Source organism: Triturus cristatus, chromosome 5_1, assembly GCF_964204655.1.
Source record: "Triturus cristatus chromosome 5_1, aTriCri1.1, whole genome shotgun sequence".
In the NCBI taxonomy this organism is placed as follows: Eukaryota; Metazoa; Chordata; class Amphibia; order Caudata; family Salamandridae; genus Triturus; species Triturus cristatus.
Window position 1 is genome coordinate 769606746 of NC_140587.1, and position 18236 is coordinate 769624981.

An 18236-nucleotide genomic window follows, 5' to 3' on the forward strand; every position below is an offset into this window, starting at 1 on the left:
ATAGACATGTAAATGAAATAAATTCTATGAAATCCCACTTAAGTACTCACCTTTATCACAAAATATGAAAGACGAGCTACATACTGCATTTCTGCATGTCAGTGTAGAACCATGACATATGTGGGATCTGTCAAGGGCAGTGTGGATATAGGGGACCCATACAGGCACCTATGCTTAGTTGGAAAGAGAGGGCACACCTGCAGAACTCCATCTAATTGGTACTAGAGAGACCCTGTTGGTATTAATATAGTTGGAAATAAAGCAAATCATAGACTTGGTAGAGCAAGGCTTCTTTGTTGTATCCCCCTTTGTCGCCCCTATCTCGCCCCCTCTGAAAGCATGACAGAGCAGTAGCTTTGGATTGGAATGGTATTTTTAAAGCGCATTATGCAAAAAGGCGTCAACGTGCTGAATTTGGTACAGGAAAACAACATCCGCTGCAACCAGAGAGCTGCCATCACAGAAGGGAGAAGAGCCAGGTTTTCAATTGCTTTTGAAAGGCTACAATGGAGTCCAAGCTTGCTATGTGAGCATGGGCATCCGCAGAAATTTTTCCAGGGGGGGGCGAACCTGGCAAATGAAGGGGCGTGGCTAATGTTAATCAATGGGGGCGGGGCTAAAATGGCAGACAATCAGGATCGGGTAATGTTCAGGCCAACCTGAGAAAAACAAGCATTGGCATAGCCAATAGGTCTCGCCTTTGGGACCTTATGACTGACTCACTGACTGAAGAACTTATATAGCTCACTTTTGCCGAGGCGTCTTGGCGCTGGGTAAGTATGATGCCGGCAGTATAAGTATTTAGTTCTGCAGCAGGTCCCAAAGGCGAGACCAATTGGCTATGCCAATGCTTGTTGTTATATCTGGGCATGTTGAGAGGCTAGGGGACTGGGTCTTGATGTCTGGTTGGGAGCACAGCAATGACCTACTCAATTTGAATGCATAGGTAATACAACCGGAGGGGTGAAATGAAAGGTTCGCTACCAGGAATAACAGGAAGGTAGAAAGTTAGGCTGGTTAGAAAGATAAGGAGGGGTAGAGACAGGCATGGTGGTGAGGGGAGAAACAGATGCATGCTAGGAGAGCGCTGTGAGGGAGTGAGGCGAAATGGGAAGAGGCACTGAAAGGTGGGTCGGGTAAAGACCGTAGTAAGGCAAACAGAAGGGTAGCGAGGGGTGAAGGGTAGACAAAGAAGTGAGGTGTAGAAGAAAAAGATTCAGGAGCAGCGACAGGTAAATCAAAGCTGGAGAGGGGAGAATAACGCAGTCGTAGAACGTGAGGGGGCCAGGTAGAGAGAGGGAGAGGTGTGTCATAGACATGTAGAGACAGCTGAGGAAGAGGGAATAATAAAGACTGAGGTAGACAGGTGAGGTAGAGGGGTGCGTTGATATAATGGAAGTGCAGAGATGTGCCACAGATGTTACTGAAGAGGAAAAGAAGTAGAGATATTGAGAAAGATGTAAGGCACTAAAAGAAGTAAGGGGGTGAACAGAGGTAGAACGAGTGGAAGGGGAGAGAACACGTAGAAGATGAATGGCAGGGTAAAATGAGCGATCAGGCAGTGAGTGTGAGGAGTGGGATACAGAGGCATATGTGGCAGTGAGCGTGATGTGCGGGGTACAGAGGGATATGTTGTGGCAGTGTGCACAAGGTGCGGGGTACAGAGGGATATGTTGTGGCAGTGCGCACAAGGTGCGGGGTACAGAGGGATATGTTGTGGCAGTTAGCGCAAGGTGTGGGGTACAGAGGGATATGTTGTGGCAGTTAGCGCGAGGTGTGGGGTACAGAGGGATATAAGGCAGTAAGCGCGGGCAGGGCCGGCTTAAGCGCTCGTGGCGCCCAGTGCGACAATGCTTTTTGGCACCCCCAATGACCACCTCCACTACAGGTTCTTCATAACCATCCTTTCACAGCGCCCCTCAAGCCTCCGTAACCATTCAGTCTCAGGTGCATTTAATTCATTTTATAGCGCCGCTCCTATCCGTGTAAGGTGTCAGAACACTTTACATTACACAGATTACATAGAGACAAACAATCATAAGTGTGTAAACAGTGCATAGGAAATGTTACATAAGAGAGAGGACAAGAAGGTGTAGGAGTCATAGGTCATCCGTTCAGGTAGGCAGGATAGTTTAAGAGGGCTTGGCCAGGAGAATCAGAAACCTAGAATTTAAAACCTAGCACCATGGATGGGGGGTTCCCTTTATTAATAAGAATTGATTTCTACCCAAATTAACCCATTTTGCCACATTAGGATAATGAAAAGCTGGGGGGAAATCATAACGCTCTAGCCCATACCCTACAGTTTGCATGCATCTTTCATAACAGTTACTTGCTCACTGTTCCACATTAGGATTTTAACTCATAAAGAGTTATCAACAATATGGTCTCTCTGACAAAAGTGTGACCCACTGACCTATTTACATTACATTATACACACTTTGTGAGCTGCACGTTCTTTGCAGCAAGCATAGTAACCCTCTGCGCTACCTTAGGATGAGTAGAAACTTCCATTACACAAAACTTCGATCTCTCCCTCTCTAAGAAGTGCATTAATCACTGCAGTCATTTAGACATTTTTATTGGTGGCTGAAAATTTCTAGGAGTCCAGGAAAGAAGCAGGTGCTTTTAAAATCATATTAGCGCCCCCTACACAAAGTCAGCACCCGTGGCGGTGGCACCGGTCGCACCGCCCTAGAGCCGGCCCTGAGCGCGGGGAGTGGGGTTCAGGGGGATATGAGGCAGTGGGGAGTGGTGTGCAGGGGGATAGGAGGCAGTGAAACACAGGGTCAGCATGTCCTGCCAGATATGATAGGGTGCATACTGGCAGATAGATATGTTATTGACACGAGTCTGTGTACGTTTTGGTGGGATCTGAAATCTGGGCTATGGCGCAACCTCAATTTTTGACTTGGGAGAATAATGCATCGACCCCCCCAGAACTTCATTCAGAAGACCTCTTGCTCTCAAGCTACACTGTGTTAAAAGCAGTGCTTAATTTGAGCCGGTGCTTTCCGGTGCTCAGCACCGGAACTTATTTCACAGGGCCGGGGCTATGATTTCTGAACCTGCAGGTGGTCGTCTCAATATTAATTATTCCATTCCAAAATATAAAGTATAACATACCTTGCCATGGTGACTGGCTGGTATGTGTTCACAGGCAGGCATACACCGGTTCAGGCAGGCATGATTGTGTATCACCACGTTAGTGATGATGTCATCACACCTGTCACGAATTCAAGAAGTCATCGTCAAAAAATGGCTTGCGTTCGATTCCCCGAGTCTGTTGCACCCTGCCATTGCCTGAGCCTCACATTGGCTAATTGTAGGTGGGGGCTAGCTCATGACGGATTTCAGGCAAGGAAGCTCCGAGAGCTCATTTGGAACTTGGGAGTGAGGTCGCGAGGAAGAATAAACTAAATTAAGTGTGCATTTTCAAATTGCTTCGTGACCAGAGTGTTATAGATGGCAGCCCTACATTGCTGCTATCCGCAATGTGCTCAATACGGCTGTGGCCGAGCACAACTTTTGTGCGCCATGGAGTCACCTGTTTGTGCGCTGCCCCCCAGCATGCTAATTGTTCAGCGCGTGAGTCCAGCAGGCGCCACAGCCATACACACCGGCATTGGCAGCATTACGGTCGGGGACAATGCTTGTGCTGTAGCAGTCAGGGTCACAGCAAGCTCAGCATTGGATGCCGATGCCGTTGTCACCCCTGGACCTACTAATTGCAGGAGGCACCAGCAGTGACCTAACCTGCTGTGCTGGAGCAGCCGCCTGTTCCGCAATGCACTGATTAATATGTGCAAAAAAGCATTTTATTTTGGTGTGCATTTCTTTTTTTTGCACTCGTGTCGTGTCGGTTTAGATAAAGAATTAAAATACATGTCACCTTGCCCTTCTTTAGGAATGACAAAATAGCAGGGACATGTACAGGCTAGAGACAGGGCTGAGAGCACTAGTAAAGATGAGAGAGAGCAAGAGCAAAGAGGGGAAAGAAACAAGGAGAAGAGAGAGATAAAACACAGCAGAGTAGAAGAAAAGGAGGAGAGCAAATCAGATACAGAGAGAAAGAGAAGGCAGACATGGTGCGCAGCAGACCGTGATAGAAGGGAGAAGATAGATTGAAAGGATGTAGAGGACAGGACATGGCAGAGAGAAAAAAAGAGCAGAGAAAGGATAAAACGGAGATACAGCTAATCAGTGCTAGAAGAGTGAAAGTAAAGAGCCAAGATCGAGGGGAGAGAAAGCAGAATATGGATAAAAAGGAAGATGAAAACGGGCATGGGTAGAATGCATAAGGAATAGAGGGCAAATCAGAAATACAGGGAAGTAGGTAACACACCAGGTGTGACAAAGACGATAGAAAATGATTAGAGAGGTGAGAGGATAGACTCTTAGAGAAAAGACCTATGGGACAAACATCAGAGCATGGTTAGAAGATAGACTGAGGCAGTGCTAGTGTTGAAGATGGGGCACACCAGAGATAGAAGTGGGCTATGGCCTCCTTGGAAACATTTTCGGCACCGGCACTTCTGCTTTTGCAAATTAAGCACTGGTTAAAAGGAGGTCTTTGTGTCCAGACCTAACCACTCATGCTTGTGGCGCGCAGCTCAAACTGGCCATTGTCATTCTGTTTGTGATAATCAGCCACAGACAGCATGACAATGGGCGGGAGGGGCTGCGAGGAGGAGTGCGAGGCGCCCGATCAGGGAGTTGAGGCCTCTGGCAGGGAACAGCTCTGCTCCCTGCAGGGCCCGTAATTCCGGACAAAAGGCGTCCGTAAAAGCATGGATGGCCGCAAGGGGGGCAAGGAGGAGCACTCCAGGGGGGGGGGGCAAGCGCCCCTCCTTGCCCCCCCCTGCGGACGCCCATGTATGTGAGTAGGCAGAGTGTTCCACAGCTTAGCTACTGCTATCGAAAAGGAGCGGCCACCGCACATAGCTTTACGGATTCTCTGAATGATTACATTCTTAAGAGAATATGATCTAAGCTGTCTTTTTGGGTTATACAAATGAAATGCTGTTCTCAGAGGCACCAGCCCTTGATGCTGAAGAGCCAGAAATACCATGCAGAGAGCTTTCTATGTCACAGGCTTCCTCTCAGGCAGCCAGTGGATGGAGCATGTGCCTTCCCTAACTGAGAGTTGTTTGGATACATTCAGAACCAGGCAAGCTGCTGCATTCTGAATGACCTGCAGTCTGTTAAGCGAAGACTTATTGATGTTTAAGTATAAAGCATAGCAATAATCTAGGCACAATGTGACTAAAGCAATGACCACTGCTACTCTGACCTAAGCTGGAATGAGTTTTAAAACCTTTTTTTTAGAATTTTAATGATAAAGAACTAAGAACTCATGATTGTATTGACCTGGGTTTCAAAGGTAAGAAAGTTATCAAAAATAACCCCTAATATTTTTATCAGAGGCCACTCAAGTAGGTAAAGCACCACAAGTCTCATGCCACCAAGATTTGTTCCCTCAGAGGCCAGGGGTCGCAAAGGAAGTGCAAGGAGTAGAAGGGAGCAAGCTAGGTCACAGTTGCGACCGCTGACTACTCCCAAATGACGTCCATGACAGTGTCTGATGTTAGGCTTGCCACTCACTCTTAAAGCATTCCCGGCTGCATCCGATGCCTTTGTGGCAGCTTCCTCTGCTGCATTGACGGCCTTCACAATGTCCTCGTAGGCGTTGGCAGCATCGATTGCACATCGTACCAGCTCGTCACTACTTGTGTTCTTCTTAATTCTGTAAAAAGCCAAACACATGAAAGATGATTAAATAACTTCAGCACTGTACAGTATATCTCCACTGATACAGCATTTTATTTGTGTGGTTTCAAGGACCATTAACTTAAGCATAACACTTTAATAAAATAGCGGCAAAAAGCTTCTATACTATGGTTACTTTCAACCTTTCAAAATAGCCATGATAAGGACAATGTTCTGCTGCTTCATGACTTGACCAGTGACCACATTCTTCTTTCGGGAAATCTACAGAAATGGAATCCATTTTCTTTTAAATTGTTTTATTGAGTCTTCCTTGCAATATGCAACTAAATAGCAGACAACCAAAACAATTTGTCTCATCTCGACCCCTGCCTCCCTGTAGAAAAGATTTAACAGTGACAGTGTCTGACAATGCACCCGTAGGGTCCCACTATATTCTTGTCCCTTCTCTTTTTTGAGTGTGGTAGTATATGAGATGACTTCCCAGTGTATCACTGTTTTAAGGGCTTCCCATAAGGTGAGCTTTGATGGAACCAATCCCCTGATGGTGTCCAGGAACTCGTCTAGCTCCCCTCGGAGCCCCTACCCAAACCTATCATCCGAGAGAAGCCAGGAACTCAGAAGCTAATTGAACCACCATCCCCCTTCTTAAGAATAAGAACTAATTAGATAGGGGAGTAATTAGACAGGCATCAGGGAAGAATGGACGGGTGTATGCTCTCCAGTAGCAGACCAGCCGGAGCTAGTAAGGAGTCTAGTCTTGTTTGCGAACAATATACATAGGAAAAGTAAGTTTAAGCGTTATATTGGAGATGTATAATGCGCTGGATATCACAGAGGCCCATGGACTGTACCCATTCCTCAAGGGATGTATTACGATTATGACAGGATATACTAGTGGAGTCCCATCTGGCATTAATCAGGGAATGAAAGCAGGGCCGGACTGGCCGTAGCGGGCACCGGGCGTTTCCCTGCTGAGCCACCAGGGTGGGGACCGGTTTTGGGCCCCTGAGGGGCCGTTTTTGTTACCGGGGGACAGCAATATCAGCCCCCTGTAACAAATACGGCCGAAAATGACCCTAGCAAACAGCTCAGCTGCACCCCCTTTCCCCACAGGGGGGCGGCTGAGCAGTTTGCCAGGGCCGGTTTCAGTTCCCAGTCCGGCCCTGAATGAAAGTCCCTCCTCATTATCATGTGTTCAGTCATATCTTCCTATAGCAGATCCGAGAGGCGAGCCCCTGGAGTGTGTCAGCCATGAACAAGGGTGGGCCAAAGACCCTAGAAATAGTCCATGACCTATCCTCAACTACACCAATAACCACCATCCAACAGCCCTGTGTATCAGTGGTGACGCTCTTCAGTTCAAATGGGAAGTTTCTGTGAGGTAGGACCGCCACTTCCCCGGACCCCCTGGTGAAGCCGGAATAAAGCACTCTGGTGAATCCAATTGCTGCTGAGGAACTGGCAATTTCTGCCCAAGAGATGTGTCTCATGCAGGCGCAAAATATCTGGGGCCCATTTGTCGGCCCACAATAAGACCTCTCTTAATATTGCTGGTCAGCCCATTCACATTCAAGTATATGATCTTAAATGCCGGATATGTTACGCTATGAGGTATGTTTGTGTGCATGTAATGCGGAAGACCATGGGAAAAAAACAAGGGGGATGAGCCACACATTTACCCATGAGCAAAACTATACCAACTAACCCGACTACACCCCCATATCTAGCGCTATGGCAGGCAGTATATGAACCAGTAAGGAGGATGGGTTCACTCTAGCACATTGCTATCCCCCCGGGGATCCAGGATTGGAACCAGATGGTAAAAAATTGCTGAGGTTTGGTGCCCTCCAGCCCCTTCAGGACCACCACTAGGCGCAGGTTGTTTCTCCACGAGCTGTGAACAAACATTTGAATGTTGATGCTCCAGGCTTCCCTCAGTCATTAGAAGCCTGGAGCACTCCATTGTCCTCAATGCAGCGCTCAACATTCCAATGTTATAATAGTTTTTGAGACCTGTGTGGATGTTGTTGGTGGGTTGGTGACTGGGGTACACATGCAATCACTCAGGGAAGCAAGTGTGAGCAAATGTGTGCAGAATTCATCCTGAATAGAGTGTACTCAACACAATGAGCCCGGGAGACTGAAATGTGCTTACTCCTCCAGCTGCTTTGCCAGGTTGTGTAGTTCTTCTGCGTGCTCCTCCGCTCTCACCACCAGTGGCTCTTTGCCTGCAGACTGGGACAGCTTCTTCACTTTCTCACTCAGTTCCTGTTTTGCACCGTCTAGCTGAGCAGCTAGCTTTTCATATTCCTGTGTTGAGAAAAAAGAGAAAGCTTTCTGCACTTGTGTGGTCGTTTAATTTTCCTTTTCAGAAAAAAATAATTGAGAGAAATAATAAATTTTTAGATATGTGAGCAAGTGGCTGCCCAAGGGTGTTCTCACACTATTACGCAATGCTTATCTTACGAGATCTCAATAAGAAGAGGTTAGAGAAAAGAAGAGCTTTAGGGCCCGATGTACTAAAGTATTTCACAAAATCACGTGACTTGCAACCTGCAAAAGACATTTTAGTATTTACTAACACCCTTCTATGATTCGGAAATTCCTATCCGAGCTGCAAAAGGGGCTTATGGCTCATTCCAAATCGCAATTAAGAAGTGGCGCTCCTCCTAATTGTGAATTGTTGTGAGATGTGTCAATGGTTTGCGCCTTGTAAAGGAGAAGCTGTGTCCATTGGACAGCTTCCTCCTACGGAACTGCGTCAGAGGCCTGAGGACATGCAAGCAGCAGTCCCCGAGACTAAAGCTGCAGAAGGCCCAATGGAGAATGGGAGCAAGGAATATCTTAAGGGAGGATTGGAAAGACAGACAGACGTCACTGTGACGGGGCATTTGGCAAGCAGGAGAGGGAGAGCAAGGGGAGGTATGGAGCAGCACTGCCTACTAAAGTGTACCTGTCAGAGAGGGATGGAGATCAGGTGAGAGGAAAGAGAGACTGATCAATACTAGGGTTGGTAAGGTTTACATTTATGAAAATATTAGCCATGTTTATTGATATATTGTCTGTTGGAAACGCCCACTCCCACACTAGAAGGGGTGGTGGTGGACTCCCCGAACACACTGTGGTAGCTTGGCTCGAGTGGTCAGGAAACAGGCGCAGTGCTAAGCATACAATATACCCATACAATAACCATGCGTGCATCCGTTCCAAAAACGACTCTACACCGTAAAAATTATGAAAATATTCTTTCTTTATCTTTTTCTCTTAGTTGCTGATTGGAAAAATAAATAGGTCAATCACAATATACAAGTTTCAATTAGTGCAGGTCAAATAAATATTGGCTGTTTGATGAAATAAATAGGGGTGATCATAAATAACAGGGCATAAATACAAGTGCAATATATACAGACAATTAAATACTTTGAGGCAATAAATACTGTACCAATAAATATTGTACACCATCAAGTCCTGTGGACCTATAAATATAGTGCAGCAATAAATAGGTAAAAATTCAATAAATACAGTACCCCCAATAAATAATTAAAAGTATACAGCAACACTCATGTAATCAGATGACACTTCAATTCTTAAGGGCTGATTTGGCCCAGGCACAGCTTGTAGGGTTGTGGAAGGCTTGAGGGGGGCTACTCCCTGGCTGGGACAAGGCTGAGGCCTAAGCTGAGGTAGATCAAAGGGGGGAATACCAGTGCCCTGGCTTTCTCTCTCCACACAACCTCTCTAGGTTAGTCCCAGTTCACCCCTTGCACAGTCAGGTTGGTTTCAGCACCTCCCTAGCCCCTTAGAGCAGTCTCTCAGGTCTCCACAGGGCCTTAGGCGCCCTCTACTCCACTTACTGCCCTTTTTCTGATGTTCCGACGCCGCTGGAGTCGTGTCGACGCCGTGAGGCGGTTCCGGTTCGGTCTCGGCGGCCTCGGCACAATGTCAGTTCTTCGACGACGCCGGTAGGCGGTTCCGGTCCGATGTCGGTGGCCTCGGTTCGATCTCGACCTCCGATTCGACGGCGTCGGGCAGTCTCTTCACGATGTCGACTTCGGGCGGCTCCGGTCCGATGGCGCTCTCGGCTCCGATGACGTCGGCCGGCCTGGCCTCGATGTCGACTTCCGGCGACTCCGGGGTGCGATCCTCACCCCCGACCTCCGGTGCTCCTCCTCACAGGCTCCGGGCGACTCCGGAGTGCGATCCTCACTCCCGACCTCCGGTGCTCCTCTACCTCGGTCTCCGACGACTCCGGAGGGCGGACTTCACTCCTCCGATGACGCCGCTCGCTCGACCTCGGTTCACTTCCTCCTCGACCTCTGGTATTCCTCACGACCTCCGTCGGCGCCCTCTCACGACCTCAGGCGGCTCCGGGTACGACGTCTGCTACTTCAGTCAGCGCCGCTTCTCCACCTCGGGCTCCAGGTCTTCAGGCTACTCGACGCCCGACTCCAGGGAAACCAGTTCTCAGGTCAGAATCTTGCTGTTTTCTTGGTTCTAAGGCCTGTTCCTGCTGTCCAGGTCCTTAGGATAAGTTTCTTCTGTCTTCTTCCCACACAGGGCTATAGGCTGGGATCCATCAGTAGGGACAAGTATCAAGGGTGGGTTTATGGACCCCACTCCAGGCACAAGTTTCCACCCCTGCTGCTTCACTCCTTCCTCCTTCACTGTTGTGCTCCTCTCTCTTCACCAGTCAGGTGCCAACTGCCAGCTCCAACTGCCAACTCTCTGACTTAACCTCCCAACATTCTAAACCGCCTCCAACGGTCACAGGGTTCTGGAATCTCCTGGAATGTTCTGGAAGGTGCTGGTAGGTTCCAGTGGATGCTGGTGATGTCACAGGTGGCCACCATTTTGTGCTTCAGGCCCTCAGACAGAAGTTTCAGGGGTAGCTAAAATGGTTCCCTGAATCTGTAGCAACACGAAAAAGTCTGGTGGTTCCCAAAAAGGAAAAATTCAAACAGGGTTTGAGGCAAAAGTGGGACAAAATAAATAATGATGAGGAGGGACCACCCAAAGGGCTGACAGGTCTAACACGCGTCCCCCCCAGCTGAAAGTGGGGAGAGCTACCCAACCCCTTGGGAGTTCTCATCACTAAGGCGGAAATACCTTGAGAGACCGTCTGCATTGGCGTGGTCCACTCCAGGCCGATGTTCCACCTGAAAGTCCATCCCCTGTAGGGAAATAGACCACCTCAACAACTTGGGATTCTCCCCCTTCATCTGCATCAGCCAGCGAAGGGGTCTGTGGTCGGTCTGAACCAGGAAGTGCGAGCCAAACAGGTATGGCCGCAACTTCTTCAGAGCCCATACCACTGCAAAGGCTTCACGCTCTATTGCACTCCACTTCTGTTCCCTGGGAAGTAGTCTCCTGGATAGGAAGACCACGGGTTGATCCAGGCCCTCTTCGTTGAGTTGCGATAACACTGCCCCAATGCCATGTTCTGATGCATCTGTCTGGACAATGAACTTCCTGGAAAAGTCTGGGGCCCTTAAGACCGGGGCCTCGCACATGGCTTTCTTCAATTTCTCAAAGGCTTGCTGACAAGCCTCCGTCCAGACTACCCGTCGAGGTTGTTTCTTGGACGTGAGCTCCGTGAGGGGGGCTACGATGGTACCGTACCCCTTCACGAAGCGGCGGTAATATCCCGTGAGGCCCAAAAATGCTCGGACCTCAGTCTGTGTCTTGGGGGGTTCCCAGGCCATGATGGCCTCGATCTTCGCCTGGAGGGGTTGCACCGCTCCCCTACCCACCAAGTGTCCAAGGTACACTACCGACCCCTGCCCGATCTGGCACTTGCTGGCCTTGATCGTCAATCCAGCTTGTCTCAGGGCCTGGAGAACAGCTTGCAGGTGACGCAAGTGATCCTCCCAGCTGTTACTGAAGACGGCTATGTCATCCAGATAAGCAGCAGAGAAACTCTCCATTCCGGTGAGGATCTGGTTTACCAGGCGCTGAAACGTGGCAGGTGCGTTCTTGAGCCCAAAGGGCATCACACAGAACTGGTAGTGGCCATTGGGCGTGGAGAAGGCTGACCTTTCCCTTGCTCCATCAGTCAAAGAGATCTGCCAGTACCCCGAAGTAAGGTCAAAGGTACTTAGATATTGGGCAGCTCCCAGCCGGTCAATTAATTCATCCGCCCTAGGGATCGGATGTGCATCAGTCTTTGTCACTGAATTCAGTCCCCGGTAGTCCACACAGAACCTCAGTTCTGGTTGGGCACCCGGTGGTGCAGCTTTCGGTACTAACACCACCGGACTGGACCAGGGGCTGCTGGAAGGTTCAATCACTCCTAGCTCCAGCATCTTAGTGACTTCACTATGAATGCTGGCCTTCACCTTGTCTGACATCCGGTAGATCTTGGACTTCACAGGTGGGCTGTCTCCTGTGTCCACGTCATGGACGCACAGGTGAGTCCTACCCGGGACAAGGGAGAACAACGCAGAGTACTGCCCCAGGGCCTGGCGACAGTCCTCCTGCTGTTCAGGAGTTAGAGATGGGGAGAGAATCACTCCCTCCACCGACCCATCCTTTTCCTGAGACGCAAACAGATCAGGGAGAGGCTCGCTTTCCACGTCCTCTCCTCCGTCAGTCACCATCATCAAGATGACTTCGGGCCTCTCGTGGTGGGGTTTGAGGCGGTTGGCATGCAGCACCCGCAGGGGCTGACGAGGGGTCTTCAGGTCCACCAAGTAGGTAGCCTTACCCTTCTTCTCCAACACCTCAAAGGGTCCTGACCAGCGATCCTGGAGGGCACTAAGCTCTCCTGGTTCGATCACCCACACCTTCTGGCCAGGCTCCAACTCCACCGGGTGAGCGTTGTGGTCATACCACGCCTTCATTACTGCTTGGCTGGCTTCCAAGTTGTCAGAAGCTTGCTTCCACAACTTAGCCATTTGGCTCCGGAAGGCCAGCATGTAGCTCACCACATCCTGGGGAAGCTTTCTGGGAGTTCTTTCCCATCCGTCTCTCACCAGGTTGAGAGGTCCACGTACAGGGTGCCCATACAGAAGCTCGAAGGGGCTGAAGCCCACTCCCTTCTGTGGCACTTCCCTGTAGGAAAAAAGTAAACAGGGTAGGAGGACGTCCCATTTCCTCCGCAGGCTTTCAGGCAGACTTCTGATTATGCCCTTCAAGGTTTTGTTAAACCTTTCCACCAGACCATTTGTCTGGGGGTGGTAAGGAGTGGTGAACCGGTATGTCACTCCACACTCCTTCCACATTGCCCGCATATACGCTGACATGAAGTTGGTCCCCCTGTCGGACACAACTTCCTTGGGAAAACCCACTCGGGTAAAGATTCCCATCAGGGCCCTTGCCACAACAGGTGCTGTTATGGTCCTCAGAGGTATTGCCTCTGGGTACCGTGTGGCATGATCCACCAGAACCAGGATAAACCTGTGACCAGCTGTAGTTGGCGGATCTAATGGACCCACAATGTCGATGCCCACCCTTTCAAAGGGGGTGCTAATGACAGGGAGTGGTTCCAGGGGAGCTTTCAGCTTCACCCCTGTTTTCCCACTGGCTTGGCAAGACACACATGTCCGGCAGTAGGTATCGGACGACACTTTCATCTGAGGCCAATAAAAGTGTGGGACAAGACGGGCGAAGGTCTTGTCTTGCCCCAGGTGTCCTGCCAATGGTATCTCGTGAGCCAACTCTAAAAGGAAGGCTCGATAACGTTGAGGAACTACCAAGGCTCGTGACGATCCATGTAGGGGTGCCTTGGGTTCACTGTAGAGGAGGCCATCCTCCCAGTAAACACTGTAGTTCCCTTCAACGTTCCCTGCTGCCTGGGCTTCGGCCTGTCGCCTCAGCCCCTCAAGGGTAGGGCACTCCCTCTGGCCCTGGCAGAATTCCTCCCTGGACGGGCCTCCCTCCACGTGCCACTCGGCCGGGATGGGTAGGTCCTCCAGGTTGGTAACGTCCCCCTCCGCAGACTCCTGGTCCACCACCTCCGGTGGCCTATCCGTCCTACGGGGTGGAGACGCCGAGGCAGGCTCCTCCTGTCCTCGGTTCTTCCCTTGACTGGCAGCTGGCTGGGCCTTTGTTCCAGGCTCCAGCCGGAATGAACTCCCTCTTCGGGTAGTCGCGGACCTTGTGCTAACACAGGCCCAGTCAGGTGTACCCAGCATCTCGGTGTGAGTCCGGTATTCCACCTCCTTCCAAGCGTTGTGCTCCATGTCATTGCCCAGCAGACAATCGACTGGCACGGCAGGGCTTACGGCAACTCGAAGTGAACCTGCAACCCCCCCCCATTCAAAGGGAACCTCGGCCACTGGATAGTGACCTGTTCTGCCGTCAGCCATCGCGGCTGGGTGGAGTACATCGGGAATTACCTGCTCTGGAGACACCAGCTGGCTACGCACCATAGTCATACTGGCTCCTGTGTCTCTCAGAGCCTCCCCTCTTTGGCCGTTGATGGTGATCCACTGCCCATACTTTGCGGTATTTGCGGGCACCTGGATCTTGGGAACCATCTCCCGTTCTCCCAGGGACACTAAAGTGACACCCGCCCACTCCCTTCCCTTAGTTAAGGGCATCTCCTCCCCGAGCACTACACTAGCTACTCCGGGGGTCTTTCCTCCAGTGGGAGGGGGTGATCGTTTCTGACACTTCGGATCTCCTTTATAGTGTCCAACGCCACCGCACTCGTAGCAATGGACAACCCTTGGCTGCTGACTCTGGCCAGGATTAGGGTTTCTGGGTGGGTTAGCCTTAGAGGTGAATCCTGTTCCCTTCCCTTGGAAGTTATTTTGGGGGCCTTTGGAGAACTCCTTTTTCTTTTCCCCTCCCTCTTTCTTCTGGGGGGCGCCCTGTCCGGCCTTTTGAGTATCCCCTCCAGTCCCCCTTGTGGACACCCGGGTACTGGCCCAAATGTCCGCCTCCTCAGCAAGCTTCCGGGGGCTGGTCAGCTTGCTATCCACCAGGTGTTGCCGCAGTTCAGGGAAACATTTCTCGAGTAGGTGTTCCTTCAGTACTAGGTCGAACAACTCCTCGTAGTTCCTTACTTCACTGCCCTGAATCCAACCTTCTAGTGCCTTCTTTGCATAGTCCAGGAAGTCCACCCAATTCTGTGTGCCCAGCTTGTGACTACCCCTGAACTTCTGTCTGTACTTTTCAGGTGTTAGTCCAAACTTTCTGATGAGCGCCAGTTTCATGGTGGGGTAGTGGGTCTGCTCATCCTCTTCGAGGGCCAATAAAGCATCCCTACCAGCTGGAGGCATGTACTTATACAATCCCCCTCCCCAGTACTTCACCGGAACCCCATGGGCCCTCAACGAGACCTCATAGGCTGCTAGCCACTTGGCGATGTCGTCACCCGCCCCATAGCTAGCTACTATGTCCTTTGGCAGGTAAGGTTTGGGTTCCCTGGTGGACTCTTGGATTTGGCTGCCACCATTAGGAACAGTTGGTGCTCCAATTCTTAGGATCTGAAGCTCTATCTCTTTCAGTCTTATCTCATGAGCCATCCTCTCTTTCTCCGTCTCATGAGCCAACCTCTGTTCCTCCTTCTCCTTCTCCAGCTTTGCTAAATCCCATGTGAGCTGTCTTTTCTCTCTCCGATCTGCTAACTCCACGCTGGATAAGCCCCCGCTAGAGACAGTGCTGCCCTTCCTAGAAAGTGTCCTGGGCCCTGCTGACAGGTTCCCCACCTCAGGTTGGTACATCTCAGCCCCCTCGGGGTCAGGCTCTCCATCCCTGTCTTCCTCCTCAGCCTTGCTTTCTCGGCGTGCCTCCCCCCAAGCCCTTAAGCTGGTTTGGAGTGCACCCTTCTTTGCTCCTGGGGGACAGTACACCCCCTCCCGCTGGCAAAACTCCCTGAGTTGGGCCACAGTGTACGTTTCTAGATTCTCTAGTACCAACTCCATCTTGCCCACTCAGGTTAGAGGACAGGTTTTGTGCAGTAACAATGCAGGGGGGTACCTTTAATAATACCTCCTCCCACCACCAGAGTAAATTTGGAAAAAACAAAAACCCACAATTAGGAAGGCCGCTTTGAGAAAACTCCCGGTGTAGGCCTATGGACTACCCACAGTTATTGTTGAGTATATGTAGGCACAGCTCTATCCCACCACTGATCACCAATTTATGTTGGAAACGCCCACTCCCACACTAGAAGGGGTGGTGGTGGACTCCCCGAACACACTGTGGTAGCTTGGCTCGAGTGGTCAGGAAACAGGCGCAGTGCTAAGCATACAATATACCCATACAATAACCATGCGTGCATCCGTTCCAAAAACGACTCTACACCGTAAAAATTATGAAAATATTCTTTCTTTATCTTTTTCTCTTAGTTGCTGATTGGAAAAATAAATAGGTCAATCACAATATACAAGTTTCAATTAGTGCAGGTCAAATAAATATTGGCTGTTTGATGAAATAAATAGGGGTGATCATAAATAACAGGGCATAAATACAAGTGCAATATATACAGACAATTAAATACTTTGAGGCAATAAATACTGTACCAATAAATATTGTACACCATCAAGTCCTGTGGACCTATAAATATAGTGCAGCAATAAATAGGTAAAAATGCAATAAATACAGTACCCCCAATAAATAATTAAAAGTATACAGCAACACTCATGTAATCAGATGACACTTCAATTCTTAAGGGCTGATTTGGCCCAGGCACAGCTTGTAGGGTTGTGGAAGGCTTGAGGGGGGCTACTCCCTGGCTGGGACAAGGCTGAGGCCTAAGCTGAGGTAGATCAAAGGGGGGAATACCAGTGCCCTGGCTTTCTCTCTCCACACAACCTCTCTAGGTTAGTCCCAGTTCACCCCTTGCACAGTCAGGTTGGTTTCAGCACCTCCCTAGCCCCTTAGAGCAGTCTCTCAGGTCTCCACAGGGCCTTAGGCGCCCTCTACTCCACTTACTGCCCTTTTTCTGATGTTCCGACGCCGCTGGAGTCGTGTCGACGCCGTGAGGCGGTTCCGGTTCGGTCTCGGCGGCCTCGGCACAATGTCAGTTCTTCGACGACGCCGGTAGGCGGTTCCGGTCCGATGTCGGTGGCCTCGGTTCGATCTCGACCTCCGATTCGACGGCGTCGGGCAGTCTCTTCACGATGTCAACTTCGGGCGGCTCCGGTCCGATGGCGCTCTCGGCTCCGATGACGTCGGCCGGCCTGGCCTCGATGTCGACTTCCGGCGACTCCGGGGTGCGATCCTCACCCCCGACCTCCGGTGCTCCTCCTCACAGGCTCCGGGCGACTCCGGAGTGCGATCCTCACTCCCGACCTCCGGTGCTCCTCTACCTCGGTCTCCGACGACTCCGGAGGGCGGACTTCACTCCTCCGATGACGCCGCTCGCTCGACCTCGGTTCACTTCCTCCTCGACCTCTGGTATTCCTCACGACCTCCGTCGGCGCCCTCTCACGACCTCAGGCGGCTCCGGGTACGACGTCTGCTACTTCAGTCAGCGCCGCTTCTCCACCTCGGGCTCCAGGTCTTCAGGCTACTCGACGCCCGACTCCAGGGAAACCAGTTCTCAGGTCAGAATCTTGCTGTTTTCTTGGTTCTAAGGCCTGTTCCTGCTGTCCAGGTCCTTAGGATAAGTTTCTTCTGTCTTCTTCCCACACAGGGCTATAGGCTGGGATCCATCAGTAGGGACAAGTATCAAGGGTGGGTTTATGGACCCCACTCCAGGCACAAGTTTCCACCCCTGCTGCTTCACTCCTTCCTCCTTCACTGTTGTGCTCCTCTCTCTTCACCAGTCAGGTGCCAACTGCCAGCTCCAACTGCCAACTCTCTGACTTAACCTCCCAACATTCTAAACCGCCTCCAACGGTCACAGGGTTCTGGAATCTCCTGGAATGTTCTGGAAGGTGCTGGTAGGTTCCAGTGGATGCTGGTGATGTCACAGGTGGCCACCATTTTGTGCTTCAGGCCCTCAGACAGAAGTTTCAGGGGTAGCTAAAATGGTTCCCTGAATCTGTAGCAACACGAAAAAGTCTGGTGGTTCCCAAAAAGGAAAAATTCAAACAGGGTTTGAGGCAAAAGTGGGACAAAATAAATAATGATGAGGAGGGACCACCCAAAGGGCTGACAGGTCTAACATTGTCTAACTAAGTAAACCTCTCTTTAGAATATTTTCCAGAAGGCTGCCATCTGTGAAACAATGTGAATAATATAATGAGCAAGAGTTTAGAGGCACGCGCATGCTTTTCAGTCTCCATTTTGTTGTGAGCATTATTACATTGTCAGGAGCTGTGTTTTTATCCTACCCACATGGTTGGCGCTGGCAACTGCGCTGCACGACATATGGAGGTTTGCCTTAGAAGGAGCAGCCAGGATGCTACTTGAGTTACCAAATCCATTCTATAACTGGGCACTTCATAGAGGTTTCTGACCGGAGGGTACTATCACCAGTGATGATGGGGGTCACCCTGCACACTGACACGACAAATACAAGCCATCTCTCAGTCAGCCATCTTGCACCCAGATGTTCATCCAGACAGTCACTCGCTTTTACCATGTGTCTAATAGTAACAGGAATCAAGGAA

At 50.4% G+C, this 18236-nt stretch overlaps 1 protein-coding gene across 1 annotated transcript in view; it reads right to left on the reverse strand.

Moving 5' to 3' along the window:
- The window catches only part of LAMA3 (laminin subunit alpha 3), an 881606-nt gene that overhangs the window by 64257 nt on the left and 799113 nt on the right, over nucleotides 1-18236 (reverse strand). Inside the window, exons 56-57 of the mRNA XM_085605753.1 lie at nucleotides 7886-8040; nucleotides 5605-5746 (exon numbers count right to left, since the gene is read on the reverse strand). Coding sequence (XP_085461879.1) covers nucleotides 5605-5746; nucleotides 7886-8040 — 297 coding nt within the window. The remainder of the gene's footprint in view (nucleotides 1-5604; nucleotides 5747-7885; nucleotides 8041-18236) is intronic.